Raw genomic sequence first — 24,088 nt, forward strand, 5'->3', positions numbered from 1 at the left:
TGGGCAAATTTGATGGATAGAAAAACATACAAAGTGAGTTATTTGGTGTTTATCTGTTTGAAGCTGAAAACACTTTGAACCAATAACATTAGAGAAGTGCATCAACTACTAAAACACACACACACAGACACAGTAATCACAGCTAAGCACCACAGCTGGCTGGTTCCCAGGATTGACCCACCCTGTGATCAGGGCCAGGTTTTTGTGAGTCCAGGTCCTGAATGTAAGGCCTACAGACAGCTGCCTGTCACATCTGTAATGTCTGTAATGTTCTTCATCTGTAATGTTTTTCACACCACCTGGTGTGGAGAACATGCCCTCCACAGAGTTCCTATGATGGGAAACCGTTTGTTTGGCTCCTGTATCAGGTCATAAAGATGGTTTTTAATGCAGTAGAGGTGATAATAGACTCATTCTTGGAGAGGAGCTGCAGTTTCCTGCAGGCTTTTGGAAGTCTGGGTTTCACGTGGTGTCAAATGTTAAACATCGAGATTCTCTTGTAGGTACATAACACCAGACACATTGTGTAAAAGTCTTGGATGATTCAGCCTTTACAAGGAGCATCATCATCATTCAGACTCCTCCCACCAACACTAAGCCGGAACCATCTGAACAGTGGTAAGGCTCAATCAGCCGTCCTCGAACAGTCCACCTGCTCAGAGTTTTTCAACCACACCAACACAATTGACGCTCATCACCCTTCCTACACACCACATTTAGCTTCTGTGATTCTCTGTTTTAAATGAAATCCCAGTTGAAAGATCACCATTTTGACTCAGTGGAGGAGAACCAGTATGTGTCACTGATGACACACAGTGGATAAAATGGAAATGTCTCCAGCAGCAGTGTCTCAGAACACAGATGCTGTGGGTTGTGCGTCCCCACTGATCCAGTGTAGACATTAAAATACTTTAAAATAAGAATACAACTTTTTTGGCAGAATAGCTGGAGCTCATGTTCACTGTGTGAAGCATGAGGCTGGGCACACACCTTGATCTATGACATCACGTAATATGGTGATTGTTTAATGTTCAACTATAAGAAAATGGTACCCGTGGTCTGGCACAGCCTCCAAATCCCAGATGGTCACATCTATTTTAGGGCTTCTTTTCACCCAGCTTTCTAAAGAGAAAACAGTGAAACGCAGCATGACGAGCGAAGCTGGGTACCTGTGGTTTTTCTGTGCCCGTCTGACTTCATTGTGTTCTTAGAAAATGTCCTCAGCGCACATTTGAACAGGATGAGGGACGAATGTGAAACCATGGAAACAAATCAGACAAAAACTCTGGCTGAATCACTCAGGCATAATTATTCTGCTGCCTCAACCTTCTTCGTTCTGTTGTTTGGCTTCATCGCTACACAGAAATACAGCAACACGAGCCCAAGCTTCACTGTTTCACATCTGGCCAAATGTTGGTGCAGATGTGTTAGAATATGTTTGTGCTTTCACGTTACCTATTCAGTGACATCAGGCTATCACACACTGATGATGGATGTCAAATATGTGCCATTAAGTCCTTTGTCTTTTTGGTGATTTTGATTCACACAGAATCACTCACTGGGTTTTGCTCTTTGCCTCGCCCCCTCCCTCCCTGCCTCCCCGGGACCAAGTGGACATGTCAGACCCTACCAGGGGCTGTTTCCCTGGATAACACAGCTCCCAGGATCAGAGGGGACACATAAACTCCTCCACTGTGGAAATGTGGGTGTGGGGGTGTCTACACTTGTGAAAATGTGCCTTTTTTATTTGACTTCATGGCTCCACTCTCAGTGAGTAAAAGCAACTGTTATATGTAATACACTCTGTTTGTTTTCACTCAGCTGGAGAAGAAAGAAGTGACGCCGCCCTTCAAACCTCAAATCTCTGATGAGTACGGCCTAGAAAACTTTGACACGCAGTTTACTAATGAACCAGTGCAGCTAACACCAGACGATGAGTAAGTACTGCTTTTCAGCTCAAACACAGCCTTCATTAAAGTCAAGCTTATGTGAATAAAGTTTCATGTGTGGAACTGCATGTCTGTCTTAACGTAAGCATGACTGTTGTTTTGTCAGTACATGATGATAACTCTTTACTGTGATCAGTTACTGCCATCATCAAGCACTCAGAAGAACTGTATGGAGGGTTCTCACAGATAACTCCATATTTTTGTTCTTGGACTCCCTTAGAGTAGCTTTGCATGATTCCCAGTTCAGAATAAGTCTTTGTTTTTCTTATACGGAGCATTCAGCGCTGTGTGCAGCAGTGAAAACATAATAATATCACAGCTTAAACACAGGTTGTCCTGTGTCTTTGTGGATCATACCATATGATAGAGGGAGTAACATATGGTTCAAGGTGGGGGTGGGATTACATCGGGGTTGGCTCTGAGCTCCTCTAGTTTGCAGCAGTGATAGACAGCTAGTGAGGTCACAACTATCCATAGACACTGATGTTCCCAAAGGACAGTGGGATCTGCCAGAGCAGGGAGCAGGATCAATCAGATTCAATTCAGTTTTATTTATACAGCGCCAAATCACAACAACAGTCGCCTCAAGGTGCTTATGTTGTACAGTAGACCCTACAGTAATACATCAGTCATATGAGCAAACACTTTGGTGAGGGTGGGAAGGCAGCTCTTTATGTCTTTAAGACATTCCTGCAGTTTAACTAATTGGTGTGTGTTATCTGGCTTCATAGATAGAGCTGGGTGTCATCAGCATAGCAGTGAAAATTTATGCTATTTCTTCTAATGATACTGCTTAAGGGAAGCATGTATAATGTAAACAGAATGTGTCCTAGCACTGAACCCTGTGGAACACCATAATTAACCTCAGTGTGTGAAGAGGACTCTCCATTTACGTGCACAAATTGGAGTCTATTAGATAGATATGATACAAACCACTGCAGCGCAGTACCTGTAATACCTACAGCGTGCTCTAATCGCTCTAATACAGGTGGATGAGACCGTTGAGAGGTGGAGGTAAGATCTGGAGAGAGAGGAATGAAAATCAGCAGAATATGACAGAATAATGAGTGTGAATGAGACAGAGGCACGGGCAGCTACAAGGAGCAGAGAAGAGTTTAAATGCCTGTAGTCAACCATCCAACAACAGAAAGAAGAAGAGCGTGCAGGCAGAGTGGAGTAGGTGCAGATGAGTATCATGGGTGATTTGTGAAAGCAAATATTCAGAAGATGGCAATGAGCTGGAGGTGGGAGAGATTCACTGGGATTGACCAGGATGGACAGGATTAGAAATGAGTAGATCAGGTCAACTGAAAGGAAGAGGAAAGATGTAAGTCCCAGGACTGCTGCTCCTGTGTTTCTCATACAGATGTGCAGCAGCCACTATAGAGGTGTTCAGTGGAGACAACAGTCCATCCTGTCCTGGTCACACAGAGCCTAAAAACAGAGCTCACTCTGTAACGTCACACAAACAATGGGTGGACCATCTTCCCAGCAGACTCCTGCATCCAATAAAGAATGCCCCCATGTGAGTTTCCAATATTGGGGGCTTGTTTTGATTAATGCAAACATGCAGCTCCAGGATCTGAGTGAGCCCTTGTTTAAGGCTGAACTTTGAAGAGAAAAGGCTTAAAGATATTACACAACCACGGACACACTGAAGGAACACATCATCCTGTTTTCCTCTCTGTGTCACTAAATAGATTCCATAAGGCTTTGGCAGCAGATCTATCCCAGCCAATGTTAGAAAACATCATATTGGTTTGATTCTCGATGCTCCAAAACTTGAATTTCCCCTTCTGAGGATTTATGGAGCTTGTGATCATGATGGCAGGAACACAATGCCTTTATGGAACGGTTCACATAAGTCCGAGTTGATAATACAGACAGAGGTGTTACTGTCTGGCTGTGACAGTTACATGGTGGACTGACTGAAGGCTCTTACAGGATGGAGTAAGATGTTTGTGCAGCAACAAAAAGCCGAGGTCACCAAAACCAAAATATGACAGTGCAGTATTAAACAAAGTGTCACTGCAGAGTAGGAAACCCGGTCAGCACGTGTGATCGAGCCACACTTCAGTGGCCTTGGTGACTTGTTTCGTGCGTCGGTGTACACTGTGAACGGTTTTCCTGGAGCATGTGCACTGGTAGCATTGTTTCCCTCTTAACAGCACTGCTCTTCATTACTGTTCCCCTCCCTGTTTCCTGTTGGCATCTGTCTTTGTTTTATGTGAATAACATAATGACTATCTGCACTTTCTGAGCTTTATAAGCCTGCTGTTACTCAGCACAACTGTTGCTCAGGAGCAGAAGCTAAACCAATAATTAAATCCATTAGGCACCTTTAAATAATGGGATCCCTGCTAGCATGACGACAGACTAAGAAGCCTTCTAAAATAATTGGATCTGGCACACTGCTGGACTGTGTAATTTTTGTTTGCATGGACATTCAATTTTCAATTCAATTTTATTTACACAGCACCAAATCACAACAGTTGCTTCAAAGAGCTTTATATTGTACAGTAGACCCTACAATACTACATACAGAGAAAACCCAACAATCACATGACCCCCTATGAGCAAGCACTTTGGCGACAGTGGGAAGGAAAAACTCCCTTTTAACAGGAAGAAACCTCCGGCAGAACCAGGCTCAGGGAGGGGCGGGGCCATCTGCTGCGACCGGTTGGGGTGAGAGAAGGAAGACAGGATAAAGACATGCTGTGGAAGAGAGACTGAGATTAATAACAGATATGATTCAATGCAGAGAGGTCTATTAACACATAGTGAGTGAAGAAGAAACACCCAATGCATCATGGGAATCCCCGGCAGCCTACATCTATTGCAGCATAACTAAAGGAGGATTCAGGGTCACCTGGTCCAGCCCTAACTATATGCTTTAGCAAAAAGGAAAGTTTGAAGCCTAATCTTAAAAGTAGAGATACAGGGAGTGCAGAATTATTAGGCAAATGAGTATTTTGTCCACATCATCCTCTTCATGCATGTTGTCTTACTCCAAGCTGTATAGGCTCGAAAGCCTACTACCAATTAAGCATATTAGGTGATGTGCATCTCTGTAATGAGAAGGGGTGTGGTCTAATGACATCAACACCCTATATCAGGTGTGCATAATTATTAGGCAACGTCCTTTCCTTTGGCAAAATGGGTCAAAAGAAGGACTTGACAGGCTCAGAAAAGTCAAAAATAGTGAGATATCTTGCAGAGGGATGCAGCAGTCTCAAAATTGCAAAGCTTCTGAAGCGTGATCATCAACCAATCAAGCGTTTCATTCAAAATAGTCAACAGGGTCGCAAGAAGCGTGTGGAAAAACCAAGGCGCAAAATAACTGCCCATGAACTGAGAAAAGTCAAGCATGCAGCTGCCAAGATGCCACTTGCTACCAGTTTGGCCATATTTCAGAGCTGCAACACCACTGGAGTGCCCAAAAGCACAAGGTGTGCAATACTCAGAGTCATGGCCAAGGTAAGAAAGGCTGAAAGACGACCACCACTGAACAAGACACACAAGCTGAAACGTCAAGACTGGGCCAAGAAATATCTCAAGACTGATTTTTCTAAGGTTTTATGGACTGATGAAATGAGAGTGAGTCTTGATGGGCCAGATGGATGGGCCCGTGGCTGGATTGGTAAAGGGCAGAGAGCTCCAGTCCGACTCAGACACCAGCAAGGTGGAGGTGGAGTACTGGTTTGGGCTGGTATCATCAAAGATGAGCTTGTGGGGCCTTTTCGGGTTGAGGATGGAGTCAAGCTCAACTCCCAGTCCTACTGCCAGTTTCTGGAAGACACCTTCTTCAAGCAGTGGTACAGGAAGAAGTCTGCATCCTTCAAGAAAAACATGATTTTCATGCAGGACAATGCTCCATCACACGCGTCCAAGTACTCTACAGCGTGGCTGGCAAGAAAGGGTATAAAAGAAGAAAAACTAATGACATGGCCTCCTTGTTCACCTGATCTGAACCCAATTGAGAACCTGTGGTCCATCATCAAATGTGAGATTTACAAGGAGGGAAAACAGTACACCTCTCTGAACAGTGTCTGGGAGGCTGTGGTTGCTGCTGCACGCAATGTTGATGGTGAACAGATCAAAACACTGACAGAATCCATGGATGGCAGGCTTTTGAGTGTCCTTGCAAAGAAAGGTGGCTATATTGGTCACTGATTTGTTTTTGTTTTGTTTTTGAATGTCAGAAATGTATATTTGTGAATGTGGAGATGTTATATTGGTGTCACTGGTAAAAATAAATAATTGAAATGGGTATATATTTGTTTTTTGTTAAGTTGCCTAATAATTATGCACAGTAATAGTCACCTGCACACACAGATATCCCCCTAAAATAGCTAAAACTAAAAACAAACTAAAAACTACTTCCAAAAACATTCAGCTTTGATATTAATGAGTTTTTTGGGTTCATTGAGAACATGGTTGTTGTTCAATAATAAAATTATTCCTCAAAAATACAACTTGCCTAATAATTCTGCACTCCCTGTAGTCTGTCTCCTGAATCCAAACTGGCAGCTGGTTCCACAGAAGAGGGGCCTGAAAACTGAAGGACATGTGGGTGTTGGTGGCGTGCTACACACAGCTGGTCTTGTTTGGGCTGTTTTTGGTCTTTCAGAGTGAAGTTGTAACATGCGTTAAACCGTGTTTAAGAACAATGCGTGCCCACTGCAGCACCACATAGCTCATGGTCCCTCCATATTTCATATACAGTTTATGTGGAATTCAGCAGAATTTTACAAAGTATGGCTGGAAAAACCTCTAGATTGTGTAACTCCTGGAGCTGTCCGCCTGCCGGGGGTCTGTCTGTCATGGCTCGTGATAATCTGTACCTCCGCAGTGTCTTGACTTGGAATTCACTCCAAAATAAATGACGCCCTTCGTGCTGTCACTAATTGGTATTATCACTGCAGAGCTGTTGACTGTGCTGCACTTGGCGGCCTTATTACATGCCCGTCATGATCTGCACCCACGGCAGATGTCTTTGGGAAGCATCCAGTTTGAAGTTTGTGCTGTTCAGCAGATATCAATGTTCAAAACCAGCCTTGGAGTGGCTGAGCCTCGCAGCTCATTAAAGGGCTGCAGCGAGATGTCTCTGAAGTTCATCCCAGCTCGTTTGTGTCAGACTTTGATGACGGGAGTCTGCGACTAACTCTTGGGAAGACGATCGTAGAAGAGGTCCAAATGGTGCAGTGGTGAGAAGAGGGAGAACGGGGTGGGGAGCACGTGACCAGTTCAGCAGCAGAGATAGCAAGTTGGCATCAAAAACTGCAGCACGTCAAAAGAAGATGCACGGCTCCTCCCTGTGTCTCGCACTTTATCTCCCCACCCCCTCCTCTTCCCTGTTACCAAGGAGAGGGGCTGACGTTGCCCACTCTCGCTAGGAGGGGGTGATGCAAAAGCTCTCCAGTCTCCCCTCTCTCCCACTCATGATGGCTTTGGCACAAGAAGAAAGAGAAGTGAAAGCCATGAAAGGAGAGAGAAGGGTAAACCCTCCATGTTAGAGATTTACATTGCGACATTAAAAGCCAGGATGGCTGGGGGCCCTCGGCAGCGTGTGAGAGGAGTGCAGGAGAGGCTTTCTGTGCCAGCTCCCTATCTTAGAAAATGGCCAAGCTCTGCCTGTGCTTAGGAAACGAGGCCTTTGTCTTCACTAGCCTTGATCCTTAGTGATGGATTTCAAGAGCCTGAATATATAGCAGCTAGGACTATAGTACTGCTTTAGTGTGGCACGTCCTCACAGAGCCGATGACGTGTTTGCAGCAGCTCACTTTTTTCGTTAAATCCTTTTTTCCCGTTCTTGGATGAACAGATCTTTCCAGACTTGTGCAGTCATACTCTTCACTACGTTACTTTGCATTCACTGATGCTGCATGTCTGTCTGTGATGTTCACTGGCAGGTGTTGCAGCTAGCTGCATTGTTTTAGTGATTGCACGGATAATTTGAATCATGCATGTACATCCAGCCCCAACTGTGTGATGCTGTTGTATCATTATGGACTAAATCTCTGATATATTCACTTCATCTTCACTTACATAACGCCAGCTCACAGTCACCACATCGTAGCTAAAAAAAACCAACAATCAGACAACCTGCTATCAGCAAGCCCTTGGTGAGTCCACCTATCTATGCATTGAATTCAGTGCCACAGGGGGAGAGCCAGGTACACTGTGGACAGGCTGTCAGTCTGTCACAGGGCTAACATAGAGAAATAACCAGGTGCTCAGCACTGATGCCTCGCAGCAAGAAGGTCCTGGTTGGAATCCACAATCTGTGTGGAGCTTGTATGTTTTCCTCGCTTCTTTCTGACTGATGTGGCTTTCTCCCACAGTCCAAGATGAGCAGTTATTGGAGGTTAACTGGTGATTGTAATTGCATACATGTGTGAATGTGAGTGGTTTGTCTGTCTCAGCTCAGGGGCAGCCATCTGCCACGAAAAGGAAGACTTTGAAATTGTTTCATTACCACCACCTTAAAGCCTTTAATAAGGATAAACTGGTCATATTTCAAACTGTGAGACTCTTCTGTCCTGTCTCTGCTCTCTCCCTCACCTACCAGCAGGTCGCACTGGATGGCTGCCACACCTGAGCCTGGTTCTGATCAACTTCCTGTTTAAAGGCTGTTTTTCCCTCCTACCTTTGCCAACTATTAGCTTATTACAATAAAGCGCCTTGTTGTGAATTGGCACTATAGAAGCAAAATGGAATTGAATTAAAATGTGTCTGACACGACTGTGAGTGTGAGAAGACGATGCAGGGTTTTGAAATTCACACCAAAGGTGCCGCTACTCAAAGTTTGAATTTCAGTGAGCTCAGCCTCAAGGTCAGAGGTCAAGCTTTCTGAAACTCTTGTGACTGTGATAACTGAAGCAGAAAGTCACCAAGGACGTTCAAATGTAACTGTACGCACAGCTATGTGGAAGCTGAGGGGTAGCACCTGTTCACACACTCACACAGTGTGATAGATGCATCCAGGGCAAGTGCAAGAGTCAGGGTGAAAGAGTGTGTGTGTTTGTGTGTGTCTATGAGGCTTATAGTAAGAAAGTATTAAAGCTGTGTATATGTACCACTGTGTTCACTGTTAAGAATTAAAATGGTTCTGAGGGTGGGAGGAGATTCAACTCAATAATAGTATGGATGATGATAATGAAGTCGCACATAGTGTAATATACCTTTAGATCTGAGAAAACGAAACTCTTTTACTGGGACATTTACTGGGATATTTGCTTTGGCTGTTTCTAAAATGAAGTGTGGCTATCTAAGTCACCACTGTCAACACGACACATTCTTACTCCGCTAAAAGCACTTACAGAGCTGCACTTACAGAGCTGCACTTACAGAGCTGCACTTACAGAGCTGCACTTACAGAGCTGCACTTACAGAGCTGCACTTACAGAGCTGCACTACAGAGCGGTCCACTGATCTGCACTTACAGAGCTGCACTACAGAGCTGCACTACAGAGCGGTCCACTGATCTGCACTTACAGAGCTGCACTACAGAGCTGCACTTACAGAGCTGCACTACAAAGCTGCACTTACAGAGCTGCACTACAGAGCTGCACTACAGAGCTGCACTACAGAGCAGTCCACTGATCTGCACTTACAGAGCTGCACTACAGAGCTGCACTACAGAGCGGTCCACTGATCTGCACTTACAGAGCTGCACTACAGAGCTGCACTTACAGAGCTGCACTACAGAGCGGTCCACTGATCTGCACTTACAGAGCTGCACTACAAAGCTGCACCACAGAGCTGCACTTACAAAGCTGCACTTACAGAGCAGCACTTACAGAGCTGCACTTGCAGAGCTGCACTACAGAGCGGTCCACTGATCTGAATGCCAGCCCACATCACCGATGGCTCAGCTGCTCCATTTATAGTTGGGGAAACATGTCCAGGCCACACCGCAGCTTTCATTTCCCTAATGGAGACAGCTGTGTGAATTACAGCTGGTAGTGTACACCTGTAAGTATGTGCATCAGCTTAGTGTTCAGCTACAACTGTGACTGAGATGGACATGAGACAAATTTGAGGAAACGCTGCAGACATAAACTTGAGCAACACGTTTGTATTTGGCTGTTTCTAAAATGAAGTGTGGCTATCTAAGTCACCACTGTCAACACGACACATTCTTACTCAGCTAAGGCGTGGACGTAGGGTAAAAGAGTTCGTAGTTTATTTTATTACTACCTGTAATTTATTGCAGATTACTTGTATTTGCTTAATTGTTTACTAAATGTTTGAGGTGTGAAATAAACCGCAATAGAGCAAAATATGGGTGTGTGTGGTTGGAAGATGTGTTTGTGCGGGGGGGAGGGACATTTTTGTTGTAAAACAAAGGGGGGCCTAGCAAAAAAAGTTTGGGAACCACTGCACTAATCAAACCTTTGAGTTCAAGTTTTGGCCAAACTGAACCCCAGAGGCTCCTCAGTTCCTGTGAAACCTGTTTGTGTGCTGTGATGATGGTAAATCTGGCTCGATTCATTCATATGAACTTCTGGATCAGTTCTGCAATGAAACACACAAAAATGCAATTCACAGCTGAGGTTAGTAAGGTTAGTATTGAAGAATTGAAGAGTATTGAAGAATAACCTAATGTGTAATGTTTTATTAACCTCCCTTGTGCTCGTCCAGCCCAGCTGAAACATTGCCATCAGTTAGCGTTAGCTCAGACTGGTCCACTGATCTCAGCCCACATCAGCTGATGGCTCAGCTGCACGTTTCCACAGAGGATGTGTTTTTGAGCTGTGTTAGCCTCCACACTGCTGGTTCGTTTGATCCTTCCATCCTTGTAAGACGATATCCATGACATGATGTCAGAAAAACAAAAACCACTGTGCAGATGAATCAGGAGCTGGCTGAATGCTTTATGTGTTTGTTTCTTCCACTAACGAAGGAATAATCTCAGGTGGAACTTTATAAACTGTGGATTAGGAGCAGCTGGGTAAAAAAATGCAGTCCCTTAGCAACACTACCGCCTTCTCCCTACTGCAGCAACAGGCTGTTTACTCGTGCATCTGTGTGTGTGTGTGTGTGTGTGTGTGTGTGTGTGTGTGTGTGTGTGTGTGTGTGTGTACAGTGTGTGTGTACATGTGTGGTTGTGTTGGCCAATGGAAGGGAGCGGGGCATGGTTAAGCTCTTGCTGAGGGGAGGCCTCTTGCTGGGAAAGGCCAAGATGTTTTCTCGCTGCAGACACGGAGCAGGGGGCTTTGAAGTTAAAACAATAGGCACGTTCACTGGTCCTCTCTCTGCTCCACCAGGTGGGTGGGAGTCTCACTTTAAGGGCCACCGCTTTGTCAGATAGCTTGCAGATCCCACCCACAGAGAGCACCAGGACAAGTGAATGAAATGCTATAGTGTTTTTGAGTGTGCAGACTGGAATATTGATGAAGCAAATATTTTCTCTCCATCTGATCTCATGTGAAGGACTCGCACTGTGGGAGTAGGTCAAGCAACAATAACGCCATTAGATTTAGAAAGTGGGCTTTTTTGTTTTCAAGTTTCAGGGAGAACAAGGAGGCAGAGTGAAAGACCACAGAGGGGGAAACACAAAGGAGAGTGGAGAAGGTTTGGGAGACGACCAAAACAAACAGTGTGTTCAACCAATGTAAATGGTTCTTTTTGCTGACTTGGAAAACGTGAAAGCGTTACCAGATGGAGACGAAGAGGAGAGAGTGCAGAAAGAGCCGTGGACACACTGATCCACAGAGCGATCCACAGTGTGATCCACAGAGCGATCCACAGTGTGTGGATCGCTCTGTGGATCAGAGCGATCCATACACTGATCCACAGTATTTGCAGTTGAAGCTAATAAATGTGCAAAAGTTTCAGAGTAAAACAAGCTTAAAAACCTGCTGTGTCTCCACAGACCTGCAGTCTTTCTAATGAATCCTCCAAAAACAAACCTGATGTCATATGTCAGCATTTTCCTTTAAAATCATTTTCAGCAGCACGACGTTTATCCCAATCAGAGTAAGAACAGCAGGGCATGTTTCAGATCTCTGTTATGCTGGTGTGGGCACTCTTCTGTCCACACCCTCCCCACCCTGCTGCAGCCTTCACCTTATAGGACAGGCTGGCACATGGACAAATGCCAAACTTTAGGCATCAAGGTCAACAAGTGGCTCAGGCCACTTCATTAGGTAAACCTTGATATTAACAGCTTGGACCTCGCTTCATCCTCACAACTCTGCTAATTCTTTGTGCATTGCTCAGATGTGTTGGTCCATATTTACATGATAGCATCACACAGATGCTAGAGTCGTCATGGTACACATTTCAAATTTGGTCATTGTGGAATCCATTTGAAAGGTTCAAGCCAGTTTAAACTAGTTCAGGCTGATCTGAGCTGTGCCAAAAAACTGTCTTCCACACCACATTACACCAAGTGCTGCTACAAGGAAGAATGGATCCATGCTTTATGCTGATTAGCATTTTGTGACCATTGTAGCAGAAATGGAGACTCAGCAGACTAGGCAGCGTTTTTCTAATCTTCTATTGTCCAGTGTTGGTGAGCTTATGTGAACTGTAGCCTCAGTTTCCTGTTCTTAGCTAACAAGGGGGGCATACACTGTGGTCTGTGCATTCTGCTCTGTCCTCTGGCATCAACAATTTGTGCCGAGAGAACCGCCGCTCACTCATATTTTCTTTTTCCCCTCAACCATTCTCTAAAACCAGAAAGATGATTGTGTGGAAAATCCCAGCAGAGCTACACTTTCTGAATTACTGAGTCAATCACCTTGCTACATTCTATCATTTCAATCATCTTTCTTAAAGCAAATTTAGTGGTATTTGTATCAGTAGGTACGTTCTACTGATACCTGTACTGATTGCCAAGAAAATGAAAACAGAACCATAACTCAGTGGGTACAGAGCCTGAAAATGGTCTAAACAATGGTCTGCAATTCAACATGGACATTCCCCCACCCCTCCCAAAAACATCATTTTACTTCCTTTAGATTCCAAACCTGGAAATAAATGTGGTGACGCTCACCTGAGAGACGCCAGGAGCAAACCTGGTTTACTCTCAGTAGCTCTGTGGTAAAACAAGTCCTCTAATTGTTCTTTCCATCCTTCTCTCCTCAGGGACGTCATCAAGAGAATAGACCAGTCCGAGTTTGAGGGATTTGAATACATCAACCCCCTGCTGCTAGCCACAGAAGAGTCTGTATGAAGGAGAAACCAGCGTCCTCCTCCGAGCTGCTGTTCAAAAACAGAAACAAACAAACAAACTTGCAAGCCAACTCAACTCAGAAAGGCGACAACAAGGAGGAAGTTCCCCCTGGACCTGTCCACAAGGCAAACGGGAGGAGGGAGAGTTTTTCCCTGTGGAGCCGGACGCCGGACTACAGGAACATTCCCTGACTTTATGCTGTCTTCTCCTTTTCTTTGTTCGGTCGTTGTCCCTGTCAGTCCATCCTCGTGTCAGAGCAGGACTGGCTGTGTGAGCGCTTCATTCTGTGCCTGCCACCATCAACACGTTTCAGCCCATCTCACGCCCTGGATGAATACGACGGCTCTGCGGAACAACTTTAAATAATTTTACGTGCAATTTTTTATTCTTCTTTTTTTTCTATCTTGGTAGGGGGGCCACGCCTCACACACACAAGAATGTACAATGACAAAGGAGAAAATGTTGTTATTGTGTATTATGATGTAGCTAGTGAATCCAAAATTGATGATGCCTTTTATTGATGCAAGCGGCACATGTTCCTCCATAACCACAAACTTTTCTTTGTGTTCTGTTGTTTTCACAAACAAGGGGGTGACAACTTTTTATTTAAGAAGTGCCTCAAAGATCAAATGATTTCCCGTGTCTCTGACTGCACCTCTATCTGTTCACCTGTTACGGCTGCAGCAGGTAACGCAGCTGAAACTCTGCCAGGGTATGTCCGAACTCTCGTCCAGCGTATGGAGCTCGCTAAGCTGCCTCAGTCCCCACACACAAACAAACCTTCTTATTTTTAACGAATCGTTCAAATAATCAACATTTCCTGTGAATGTGTAATTGACACGAGCAGCTGGGAGGAGACCTGACCTCTTTCCTTACACATGTGTAATTGTAATATTTCCCAGTGAAGGTCCGCGTTATCGTCACATAGGTGAGGAGCAGCAGACAGACTTGGCCCATGCCTACTGTCAGACGTTGGCTTCAGCTTCCACAGTAAATGCAGCTTTGGGTTCCTCCTCACCAGGTGCTGCTGCGTGACCATCTGTGTGACCTGCTGGGGGAAACTGGTCACCGTTTCCTTTATGTGCTCACCGTGTGGTTCCATGTCTACAGTGACCTGCTGCAACGACAGCTGGAAATCTGTTTGCAAGTCTAAATGAAATGGGAGAACAGCAGAAAAGCCATGAGAGCTTTTCCGTGGTGTTCACAGACATTAGTGGGTCTTCCCTGTGTGGGGGAACAAAGCTTTTTTTGGGTTAAATTCCATGTGTGTTACTTTGGAGTTTGTCTCGACGCCCAGTCAGTCTCAGCACAGGCCGCCCTCTCTGAGCCTGGTTCTGGCAGAGGTCTGTTCCCATTAAACGGGCGTTCTTCCTCCCTACTGTTGCCAAGCTCTGTTCATAGAGGATCATCTGATTGTTGAGGACTATGCCTACAGTACTAGAGATACTGTAAAAAAGTGCTCTGAGACAACTGCTGGGGCGCTAAAGAAAGAAAAGTGGGTCATTCCCAGTCTCAGCTGGAATGTTCTGGATGAGTGTTAGTCAGGGGTTGGAGGATTAGGTCACTATTATAATTCATGCACAACAGCTATAAAACCAGTACGAAGCCATGAGTTTGTCTTTACTATATAATGAAGTTTTCAGGACACTTTAACTCTGTATACTGCCTCCTTTTATACACAGCAAGCAACATATCAGTACCTAACTGAAGCTTTGATGTTTTAATGCCGGGACATCAGTGAGCACACATTCATGTCTCCAACACAACTCAGTGCTTCTGATGCAAGCTGTGTGTATCTGCATACATGTTCTTCTGAGGGAGGAGAAGCTCTCAATTAGCTGTTTGTGATGAAACTTGACCCACGCTAATTTAATAACCTCATAATAGGATTAATTAGCTGATCAGTCACAGGGCCTCAATTAGCTGCAGGCCCTTTACAGGCAGGGAGACGGCGCAATGAAGTTCCAGTCACAATGAAAATACACACCTCTAATCTAAAGAAGCATCCTCCTCCTCCAACCCCGACACTCCATCTCACAGACTGTATTTTATTACCTGCACACAGGTGATACATTAGTGATGCTTTTTTTTCCCCCTTAAGGGACCAATGGATAAACTGGAAGCTCTTGACTCCACCTTACAGAACATGAAGGCCGCTCAAAGCCCATGAAGGATTATTGAACTACAGTTCTGCTTTTACATAATGCTGGCCAGGTCTGCTTCATTTAGCTTCATCGCATCTTTGTAAATATGTGTAATTATTAAAAATCAAACTGGTTTTCTGTGAACAGAGTCCTTTTTTTTTCTCTCACTGACGTCCTTTATTTATGCCAACGACAGCAGGAAGATCTGTGCAGATGCTACAGATTTCTATGCGAGTGAACACTTGGGCTCATACAGCTCCTCTGATCAGCCCTCAGCTCTGTTCATGCAGAGGAGAAGAAGCACAGTCACCCTGAACCTAACGATACCGGGCTCAGTCACACTCGGTGAAAAATGATTTGCCCCTGCCTGATTTATCAAACAAATGATTTAATATTAGACAAATAATCTGAGTATTATATTATTTATTTATTAAGATCTGCCTTTTGTGAAAAGGCAGGTTTGCATAAGTGGTTGAACATTAGCTGTGGTGTCCCACAAGGTTCAGTATTGGGTCCCAGACTGTTTCCTGTGTGTATCAATGACATGTGTAGAGTGACAGACATACTGAGGTTTGTTGTGTTGCACATGATACAGCCGTTCTTGGAGGTTGTCAGTGAAGAAACTGATAAATGTTGGTTTGATCAAAAAGAAGTTCTCTTTGAATTTATCCCAAACCAAATTTATGTTGTTTGTAAATTAAATTGAGAAATGTATATAAATGTGGAACTAGATGTTGATAAGGTATCCACTGAAAAGGTCTTTCCTATATGGGAACCACATAACAAACAGGTGTGTAATGAGATGGCAAACACCGTCGGGATTTTGGGAAAACCAAGGCTCAGCCTAACCAATGAAAGACTGCACACACTGTTACTGCCATATTTATATTATTGTGGTGAACTCTGGATGTTCCCCACAAAACATATGCACAATGCAAAAAGAGCAGTAAGGATCATACATCATGTAGATTTGTCCAGTAAAAGCACCACTTGCACCTGCTCCTGGGACTATAGAAACAGGAGCTGGAAATCCAGGCAGCAAGAATCACTGAATGAGAATAGTCAGGCTCATGTGTTACACTGCAGTCACACCATCAATGCAGAGAAATGAAGAACATGACATTGTAGAACTGCATTAGATAGCTGCAGAGTCTATACCAGGGTGGGTGACCTTGCGAGCACAGCTCTACTTGTGTGGGTGTACGTGCACTGCAGTGCCGTCATGAATGAAGCTGACCGGATCATCTTGAACTCAAAGCTAATAAAGATTACAGTTATTTTTACAAGAAAAAAAAGACACAGGTGACAGTGTCTGTTACTGAGTTTTAAAGTAAAGTGTAGACTCAGTACGACTACTCAGCCATGAAAACATGGTGTGCTCGTGCACCGAAGAAGTTTCCTCATCTCACTGCAGCTCAGTCAGCAGAGTTCTCTGCGCAGGCTGCTGTCTGCACCGTCGTCCTCCGTGCGATACGACCCCGGAGCAGCAACCGGGCACCTTGTAGACCGTCGGCATCGATTCAGCTTACCAGGTCATGTCCACATTCATTTCAGACAGACACTGGGCCAGGTGACCATCGCAGTCCATCTGGGTGAACCTGGAGAGCCAAGAACAACTAGACTGTACTGGATGTGGTGAACTGGACCTGACTGAACCCTGGACCTGACTGAACCCTGGACCTGACTGAACCCTGGACCTCTCCACCTGTGGGCACCACTTATGCAGCAGAATCTGGACAACTGTTTGTTTGGACCTTGTGCTGAAACTGCACTGCACCTCAGACAGCATATAAACATTTTTATATTTATGTAATTATCTCATGTTGATTCTGACATGAAAGCAGAGGTCACGGGATGATGCTATGCAAGACCTGCACAATAAAAACATATATGGAAGTTCTGCTGTAAGGTAATGTTGATCCTTTGGAGGCTGGGCAGTCAGCTTTGTGATGCTGTCACTTTTAAACCTCTAAAACTTAAACTAGTTTGTTTACTTGTCGTTATCCATTTAACTAACAAGAGCTAGACACACTGCAAACATCTAACTGGTGACCAGCTTCAGCTGGATGCCATCTGGCTGGTCGCTGATGTCATAAAGAATCATTAAAAAATAAATTAATAAAAATCAGCAACAACGTACGAAGGAAAAAAGTCCCTATGCTGATGTGAATGAAGAAAGAAAAGCACCCGATCAATTCTTACCCAGCAGGGAAGACTTGGAGACACATGGGACAACTCTGCAGTCCTCCTCCTACTCCTCCATCTGTTCCTCCTCCTCCATCTTTTTTGCCGCACCCTTGCACCTCCTCTTCCTTTTTAGCTTCGACCTCATTCTGCAGAGGAACTCTGTCAGATACCTTCACCCAGTATGTTGGAAGCTTCCTACTGACTGGTCCAGTCGATTTCCTCCCCTCCTCCTTCCCAGCACTGGAAAATCCTGGTGATGGCAGCGCCTCCTCCCAGCTGTGCAGAGACGGCCGCCGTGTTTTGCTGAGGGTTTGAGGAGAGTGAGTGGAGCTCTCCATGCTGTGGGAGGACGGGCCTCTGACAGGTGGCTTTGGCACCGCGCTGGTGTGTGCTGTGGGGTCCTCCGGGGAGGAGCTGAGCCCGACAGGATCTGGGATCTGTGACGTACTCAGAGAAAGATGAGACGGTTCAGGGAAGGTAGAAACCTCACTGCTGAGGTCGCACCACCCCTGTTCCTCCACCCAAAGTCCCGCAGGTCTCTAAAAACAAGGAGAAAACAGGAATAAGGGTCTGACAACGGGTGTGTGGAACTTCAGCCAGTCATGCGGAGCGTGCTGTGGACAGTTGATCTTTGGATGATTACATGAATACACAGGTGTGTGTGTGTCATGTAAATGTCATTTTGAATGTTTTAACCAACCAAAAGTCCAAAGATATTAGTTTCATCATGAAGATTTGATCTACAAAAGAAGTTACATTTCCCTATATCCCCTTCAAAAAGGAAAAAAAGACTTTATTCTATAGTGTCAGTGTTTAACTAAGTGTTGGTTCAACCTCAAGGGCTAAAAAATGAGACAGAAGTGCCAAACAAACACGGTTGCTCTAACGGCCATCCTGGAGAGCAGCTCTGCAGGTCCTCCATCTTCTGATGTCCAACTTTACAGCTGAACTAAGGATGTTTAGTGCCTGGTGTTTCTCAAAGTCAGGGGTGTGGTTTCCCCCTGGTAACAAGTGTTACTATACTTTGGAAGGAAGGGGCACAGCAGCTTTAATATAAGCTATCATCCATCCTTTAACTTCACTGATTGGACCTTTTTGAACATTTGAATAGATTTAGCATTTTAATCTGACTCTTGATGTACGAGAACCACCCCCTAATCAACTTCATACACAACCAGGAATCCCACCCTTCTCAATAAAGGGGTTGATATAGTTGTTCTTGGAAAAATTCAGTTTTCGTAATACAGTGCTTAAAAACATCCTCCCTCCAACACTCAACAGCAATATTGCCCAAACTGGATGAGTTCCTCTCTTTGGGAATCTAAACCTCCTCCACTGGTTGCTGACCTTCCCATCAAGTCATCTTTCAGGTCTTCCATACATGCTGAAGAAGCTCTGGGCAACATTTGTAGACCTAACATATGCCTGGAGCAGATGCTGAGCAAGCTGCCTTGATCACCTCCTCAGCATCCTTCAAAGTGACCTGGAGGACACCATTCACTTCCCCTATGGAACACTTCAACCAATCACTTTGCCCGTTTCCGGGTTGGCAATGAAGGCTGCTCGCTTCCTGGCTCTCTCTCTCTCTCTCTCTCTCTCTTCGCCTCCTGTTCGTTTAAACCAATTACCACATATATTTATACATGATATCTATACAGACACACATCAGTACAATACAATGAAGTTTATGGATGCAGCCTAATTACCAAGCTTGTTAGTCTTTTCTGATAACTTCTATGCTCCTGACACAATGAAACATATTTGGGGTTCATACATTCATACATGGTGGCCTTCTTTTACATCCTATCTAGTACAGCATCCTTTGAGATGTATTTAGGAGTGGGTCAAGACATGGATACAGAAATATACTGCTCAAAAAATGAAAGCAACACTAAGAAAACACATCAGATCTCGGGAAAAGAAAAAATTTCTGACAGTGGCGACTATCAAACGAAAAACAAGACAAAGAAGATGTTAACGTCAAATGGCTTTTTGTTATGTACTGTATCATAGTGACATCTCTATAATGTGCAATGCATCACAATAAAATATCACAATGATTGAAATGATATGAACCCCTGAGGTGGATAATTCCCACCCCATCTTCTCCACACTGCCTACTGAGAACTTGCAACATCACTATGTTCTCCCTGTTGTCTCCAAGTTGCACAGGAGCATCACAGCACACAGGCTCCTGTGTCTGACAGAGAAACTCCACCTGTCAGAGGCCAGCGGACACGCTGTCATACAGAGTACACAGCAGGAACACTCTGGAATATTAGAACTGTGAACATTTGGCACTTTGTGTGCTCGTGTCTTGTTGGGAGCTTCATCATATTCCCTGCAGGAGCTGTGTAATGCAGTAACATACCACTGCAGATGCATGTGGAAGATCAGGAACCTGGTCCCAGAGCTGCTCCTCCAGGCATGGCAGAGCAGCCTGGAGTGTGAATGCCCACAGGTTCTCCACAGCAAGCAGCTGCTGTCTGTTCCACCACGCTCCTGCAGGAAGCGTCGGCCTGTGAAGCAGATCATCCACACTGTGAACTGCTGCATTCTCCTCACATCGCTCCTCATGCATGCGTCTCCATACAAACCATCACTAAACAAATACGACACAACTTTGACTCGAGTATTTCCACACACATTTGTTATTTTTCCATTTATTAATCAATCTGTAGGAATTTTTAGTCAATCAGATTATTTCTGAAGCTGCTCTTTGATCTGGTGCACACTGCAAACGAAACGAAACAGATTTAATAACACAGCAAAGCTTCACAGCAGCTGGTTTTTAATTAACTACATTAAAAGCACCTCATTGTAAATAGTTGTATGTGTGCCTTTTTACTTTGTTTGTTTCCATTAGAAAGAAAATTCAATTAAAAATGTTGAATTTTTACTGGTTACCAAATTCCAGCCATCACATCAGACACTAAAAAAAACAACAACAGACTAATAAAATACCAGAATTCCACTCAGCAAAACTAAAACATAAACAAGGACAGCAAGTCATATTTTTTTCAGTGAAATTAATTTTTCCCAAAGGCAGCAGCGGTGAAATCGAGCGGACAGTCCGGTTTAATGATGCCTGGATGACATCAACACGCTCCGATGTCTCAGCCTCGAGCAGTTAAATGGATACGAGCTGTCACATGACATCCATAGACATCACAACCACGCCACGCAAAAATACCTTTTAACACAACTTTTTTGGAAGTATTGAGGCACTTCAGGATGTGAGAGGATGTGAATCGTGACCAATGATAATATACAAACTGATACTTAGTTATCTTTGTCTACGGAGCCGCAGATGACAGCTGGTTAAACTACAGACACGTCCTAAACACCTATAATTTTCTTCTGTAAAACTACTATTGTTGTTATTGTTCTCTGCCCTGAAAGCCTCAGTGTCGAACCAGATACTCTGGATGACCTCCACTAACACTGTGACATTTTCTAAAGCAGTTTTTGAGCAGGAAATGTGCTTCAGTGGGCCCATTAAACACGCAGGGCTGATATCTATCATCTTTGTGAAACGAGAAATATCCTGTCTGAGAATAATACTACATTAGACACAGAAACAGGGGCTAGAAAAACAGACGATTTTTCCCACCCTGGCTTCTCTTTGTTTTCCTGTTAAATTCTGAATGTAATGTAAAATTCTCTCAGACTAAAAGTAGATGGGGGAGCAGAGTCTTCAGAGCCTCTCTCTACTTTTACGATTACACCCAAACTTGCTTTCTTTGGATAAAGCTTGCAGCTCAGATGTGACCCTGAGCCAGCCTTACTTCTGCTGCAGGGCTCAGGGTGCGAGCATTCACTGCTGTATGTCAATAACTTCTGTCTTCTCTTGTTTCTGTTTTGTCCTTGTCCCCCAACACATCCCCCTCCCTGCGAGCCTTGCTGTGGTTTCTTCCCATTAAAAGACAGACTCTTCCTCCCCATAAGGGCCCAGTGCTTGCTCAGAGGGGACTGCTGGGGTCTTCTCTCTAACATTGGGGGTCTTTACGTACAGTACTGGATCTAATTCAGTGCAAACCTAGTCTCAGGTGCAGGGAGGTGCACATCAGGTTACAGCAGAGTTTAAGCTCTGTGGTTATGAAATACTTTGATTTAACACAGAAGGAGAAATTCACATTTACTGTAAAAATCAAACAAAAGTAGATCGTTTTACTGACTGGAATTCTGTTGCCTGTTTGTTTAGTAAAAATCATTCATTTAACTTGGATCCTGACTAGTTCCGTTTAATTTGAGAGTGTCAGTAAAAGAAGGTTTGAGTGGAGCCTGCTGTCGTTACAGTAACAGATCTCAGTCCTGTCCTGCATGAGGACCGCTCAGTCATTGAAGTCTGATAACAGGTTGGAAGCATCATCAACACATATCTAAAGCCAAGCTATGGTACCGGAAATGCAAAAAGTCGGATCGGTGCATGGTTACTTCAAAGAGCTTTCATATATCATATATTTATCATTATTATCATCTTATGTTTGACTCTCCTACAGGCCCGGGTTGTAGCTACATACAGTTTATTCCAGGCAGCAGGAACCGTTTCGACCATAAACAAAAATGTGCCTTTGTTGCTCTTTAATGAGCAGAGTTCAGTGATTCGCGTTACTTGCGTTGCTTCATTTATGGGAGGAGCTGAAAATGATGACGTCCGAAGCCTCGCTGCCCGGCTGTACCACGTGACTGGTTCAGGAAGTGGTTCAAACTTTGCTGCGAGCTATGACAGCGATATAAACCCCTCAGACTTCATTCAAAATGTGGGTGTTTGATGGAGAGTTGCGGTTAGTGAGAGTTTGGAGGTTTAGGAGAGTGAAGAGAGAAAGTCAGGAGAGAATGTAGCCAGCTACGAAGAGGAGGATGTCCTCCCTTGTGTGGGAACATTTTGAGTTTATTCCTCCCAACAAGGTATGTAAATTTCTACAGAAGATGTATTTTCATAATACTGATGGTGCAATACAATTTATGTTAAGCTGTCTTTACTTTTGTACAAGGTGAAGTGTTTGCTATGTGCCAGGGAGCTGGGATATAACAACAACACCTCATCCATGCTTGGGCACTACAGAGCTTTGCATGAGAATAAGGGGAACACCGATTGTGGAGCAAGACCAGGTGAGCCATCAAATGCTACGATAATATAGCATGCAGTAATGTTACTAAATGATATAACAATATTATACAACTGTAATAAGTTCCGTGTGTGATATTTATATTTGTGCTTTGTTTTTGTTGTCTTTCCTCAGGAGAACAATCTCAAATAGATGAAGACCTGGTTAGCATGGTGATTGAGGACTCCCAGCCATTTAGCATTGTGGAGGACAAAGGATTTAAAAGATTTGTTAAATCATTAAATCCTAGCTATGTTCTCCCCACTAAAAAGGTCATAAAAAATTTAGTTTTTACAGAATAAAATGTGAACAGGCAGGACTGAGGCTCAGCGTGTAGCTGTCCATACCTCAACGTTACAAAAGCACAACCACTGTCCATACGCCAACCACACCTCACCTCACAGTAAATGATCATTTCCATTTTAAGCATTTCCAAATAATCATTTTGCATACTGCCAGTATAAATATACATAGTATACTGCCATCACTACAATATACATGTTTTACACACTCCTTTTGTTGTTGACATTTACAGGCTGTGTGCAAAACGCCACACTCTTCAAATTCATGCCAACTAATATTTTTACATCCAGTAGATGTCCTACTAGAGCAAATGAAGCTTCAAGACGCTTTGCGCTGGGGTGAACCAATTGGATGAAACGCTTCAGTGCTTCATGAAGCTTCATCTGCCCATCACTACCGTTAACGGCCCAGATTGTGTTTTCTCAACCTTTAAGGTAAAGTTATCGGTGCAAACACACTCACCCACCGCTCTTTGCCGGGTTGTTGCTGGACGTTGTCGGGCTCCTCTTCGGTGCTCCCCCGGAAGCTTCGACCGTTGACTTCTTTCGCTTCAGTCTGGACTTCAAGTGATTTTCTTCCATATCTGCGTTTCACAACAACTCACAGCTCCCCGCCAGCTATTCTAACAACGACTTCCGTATCCCGCAACCTGACGTCACTCGAGTACATCCAATCAGCTACGTCTCCCACGAGAACTCGAACCAATAGAATTCTACAACGATAACGGAGCAGTCACGTGAAAATCCTGCACGAACTGATACAGAAGTGATATCAGGGCTCGTTCAAAGATTTCTTTTCTTCTTAGTGGATTTCACAGATTTATGAATATTAATAATAATAAAATGTTCTACTTTGGCTTTACTTTAGATACTGAGAGAGGGAAAAATATGAATTTGAAGCTTCACTGACGCTGTGGCACTTACATCACTGGCCTCGGATTAAGTAGTCTTAACTATTTAGGGCTGGGCTAAGCTGGCACTTGTAGATCATGTGTGTTTTAAGTGGACTGGACCAGCATACTGTTTTTACAAATATTAATGGCATCAAAAGAAAAGTTACAAAACTTAATGAGACAGGTAGTAATAGATATGTTGTTTAGAAGTACTCTGACTCAGTAAGACCCAGAGAAGAATAACATACATGTGAGATTTTTTGATTTTTCAGCACCTTCACACACCTTATGGAAAGTTATCCACATCCTCGCATACA

General features: G+C 44.1%; 2 protein-coding genes across 7 annotated transcripts in view; one reads left to right on the forward strand and one right to left on the reverse strand.

The window, feature by feature from the left end:
* Window positions 1–15,412, forward strand: part of prkcz (protein kinase C, zeta) — a 92,627-nt gene extending 77,215 nt beyond the window's left edge. For all 5 annotated transcript variants that reach the window (XM_040051187.1, XM_040051188.1, XM_040051190.1 and 2 more), the window contains 2 exons: window positions 1,822–1,937; window positions 13,047–15,412. In XM_040051187.1, coding sequence (XP_039907121.1) covers window positions 1,822–1,937; window positions 13,047–13,134 — 204 coding nt within the window. In that variant the 3' untranslated portion in view covers window positions 13,135–15,412. The remainder of the gene's footprint in view (window positions 1–1,821; window positions 1,938–13,046) is intronic.
* On the reverse strand, window positions 15,227–23,614 carry si:ch73-70k4.1. 2 transcript variants are annotated; one of them, XM_040051197.1, is made up of 4 exons: window positions 23,342–23,614; window positions 19,837–19,984; window positions 17,481–17,902; window positions 15,227–16,876 (listed from the first exon to the last, which is right to left on the reverse strand). In XM_040051197.1, the coding sequence occupies exons 1-4, from the start codon at window positions 23,458–23,460 to the stop codon at window positions 16,804–16,806; spliced, it is 762 nt and encodes a 253-aa protein (XP_039907131.1). In that variant the 5' UTR covers window positions 23,461–23,614; the 3' UTR covers window positions 15,227–16,803. The 2 variants fall into 2 exon arrangements, with proteins under 2 accessions (XP_039907131.1, XP_039907130.1); XM_040051196.1 differs by having other exon boundaries at window positions 17,481–18,004; window positions 23,342–23,612.
* Window positions 23,615–24,088: the final 474 nt, after the last annotated feature.

This window comes from Simochromis diagramma, unplaced genomic scaffold (genome assembly GCF_900408965.1).
Source record: "Simochromis diagramma unplaced genomic scaffold, fSimDia1.1 OVJJ01000644.1, whole genome shotgun sequence".
NCBI classification, from domain to species: domain Eukaryota; kingdom Metazoa; phylum Chordata; class Actinopteri; order Cichliformes; family Cichlidae; genus Simochromis; species Simochromis diagramma.

Excerpts from the sequence above, each read along its gene's own strand:
- si:ch73-70k4.1 (XM_040051196.1), bottom strand. The coding sequence starts at position 23,460 with ATGGAAGAAAATCACTTGAAGTCCAGACTGAAGCGAAAGAAGTCAACG. Across the intron at positions 19,985-23,341 it reads AACCCGGCAAAGAGCGGTGG|GCCGACGCTTCCTGCAGGAG; the intron begins GTGAGTGTGTTT and ends TCTGCTTCACAG. Across the intron at positions 16,877-17,480 it reads CTCCAAGTCTTCCCTGCTGG|GTTCACCCAGATGGACTGCG; the intron begins GTAAGAATTGAT and ends TTGGCTCTCCAG.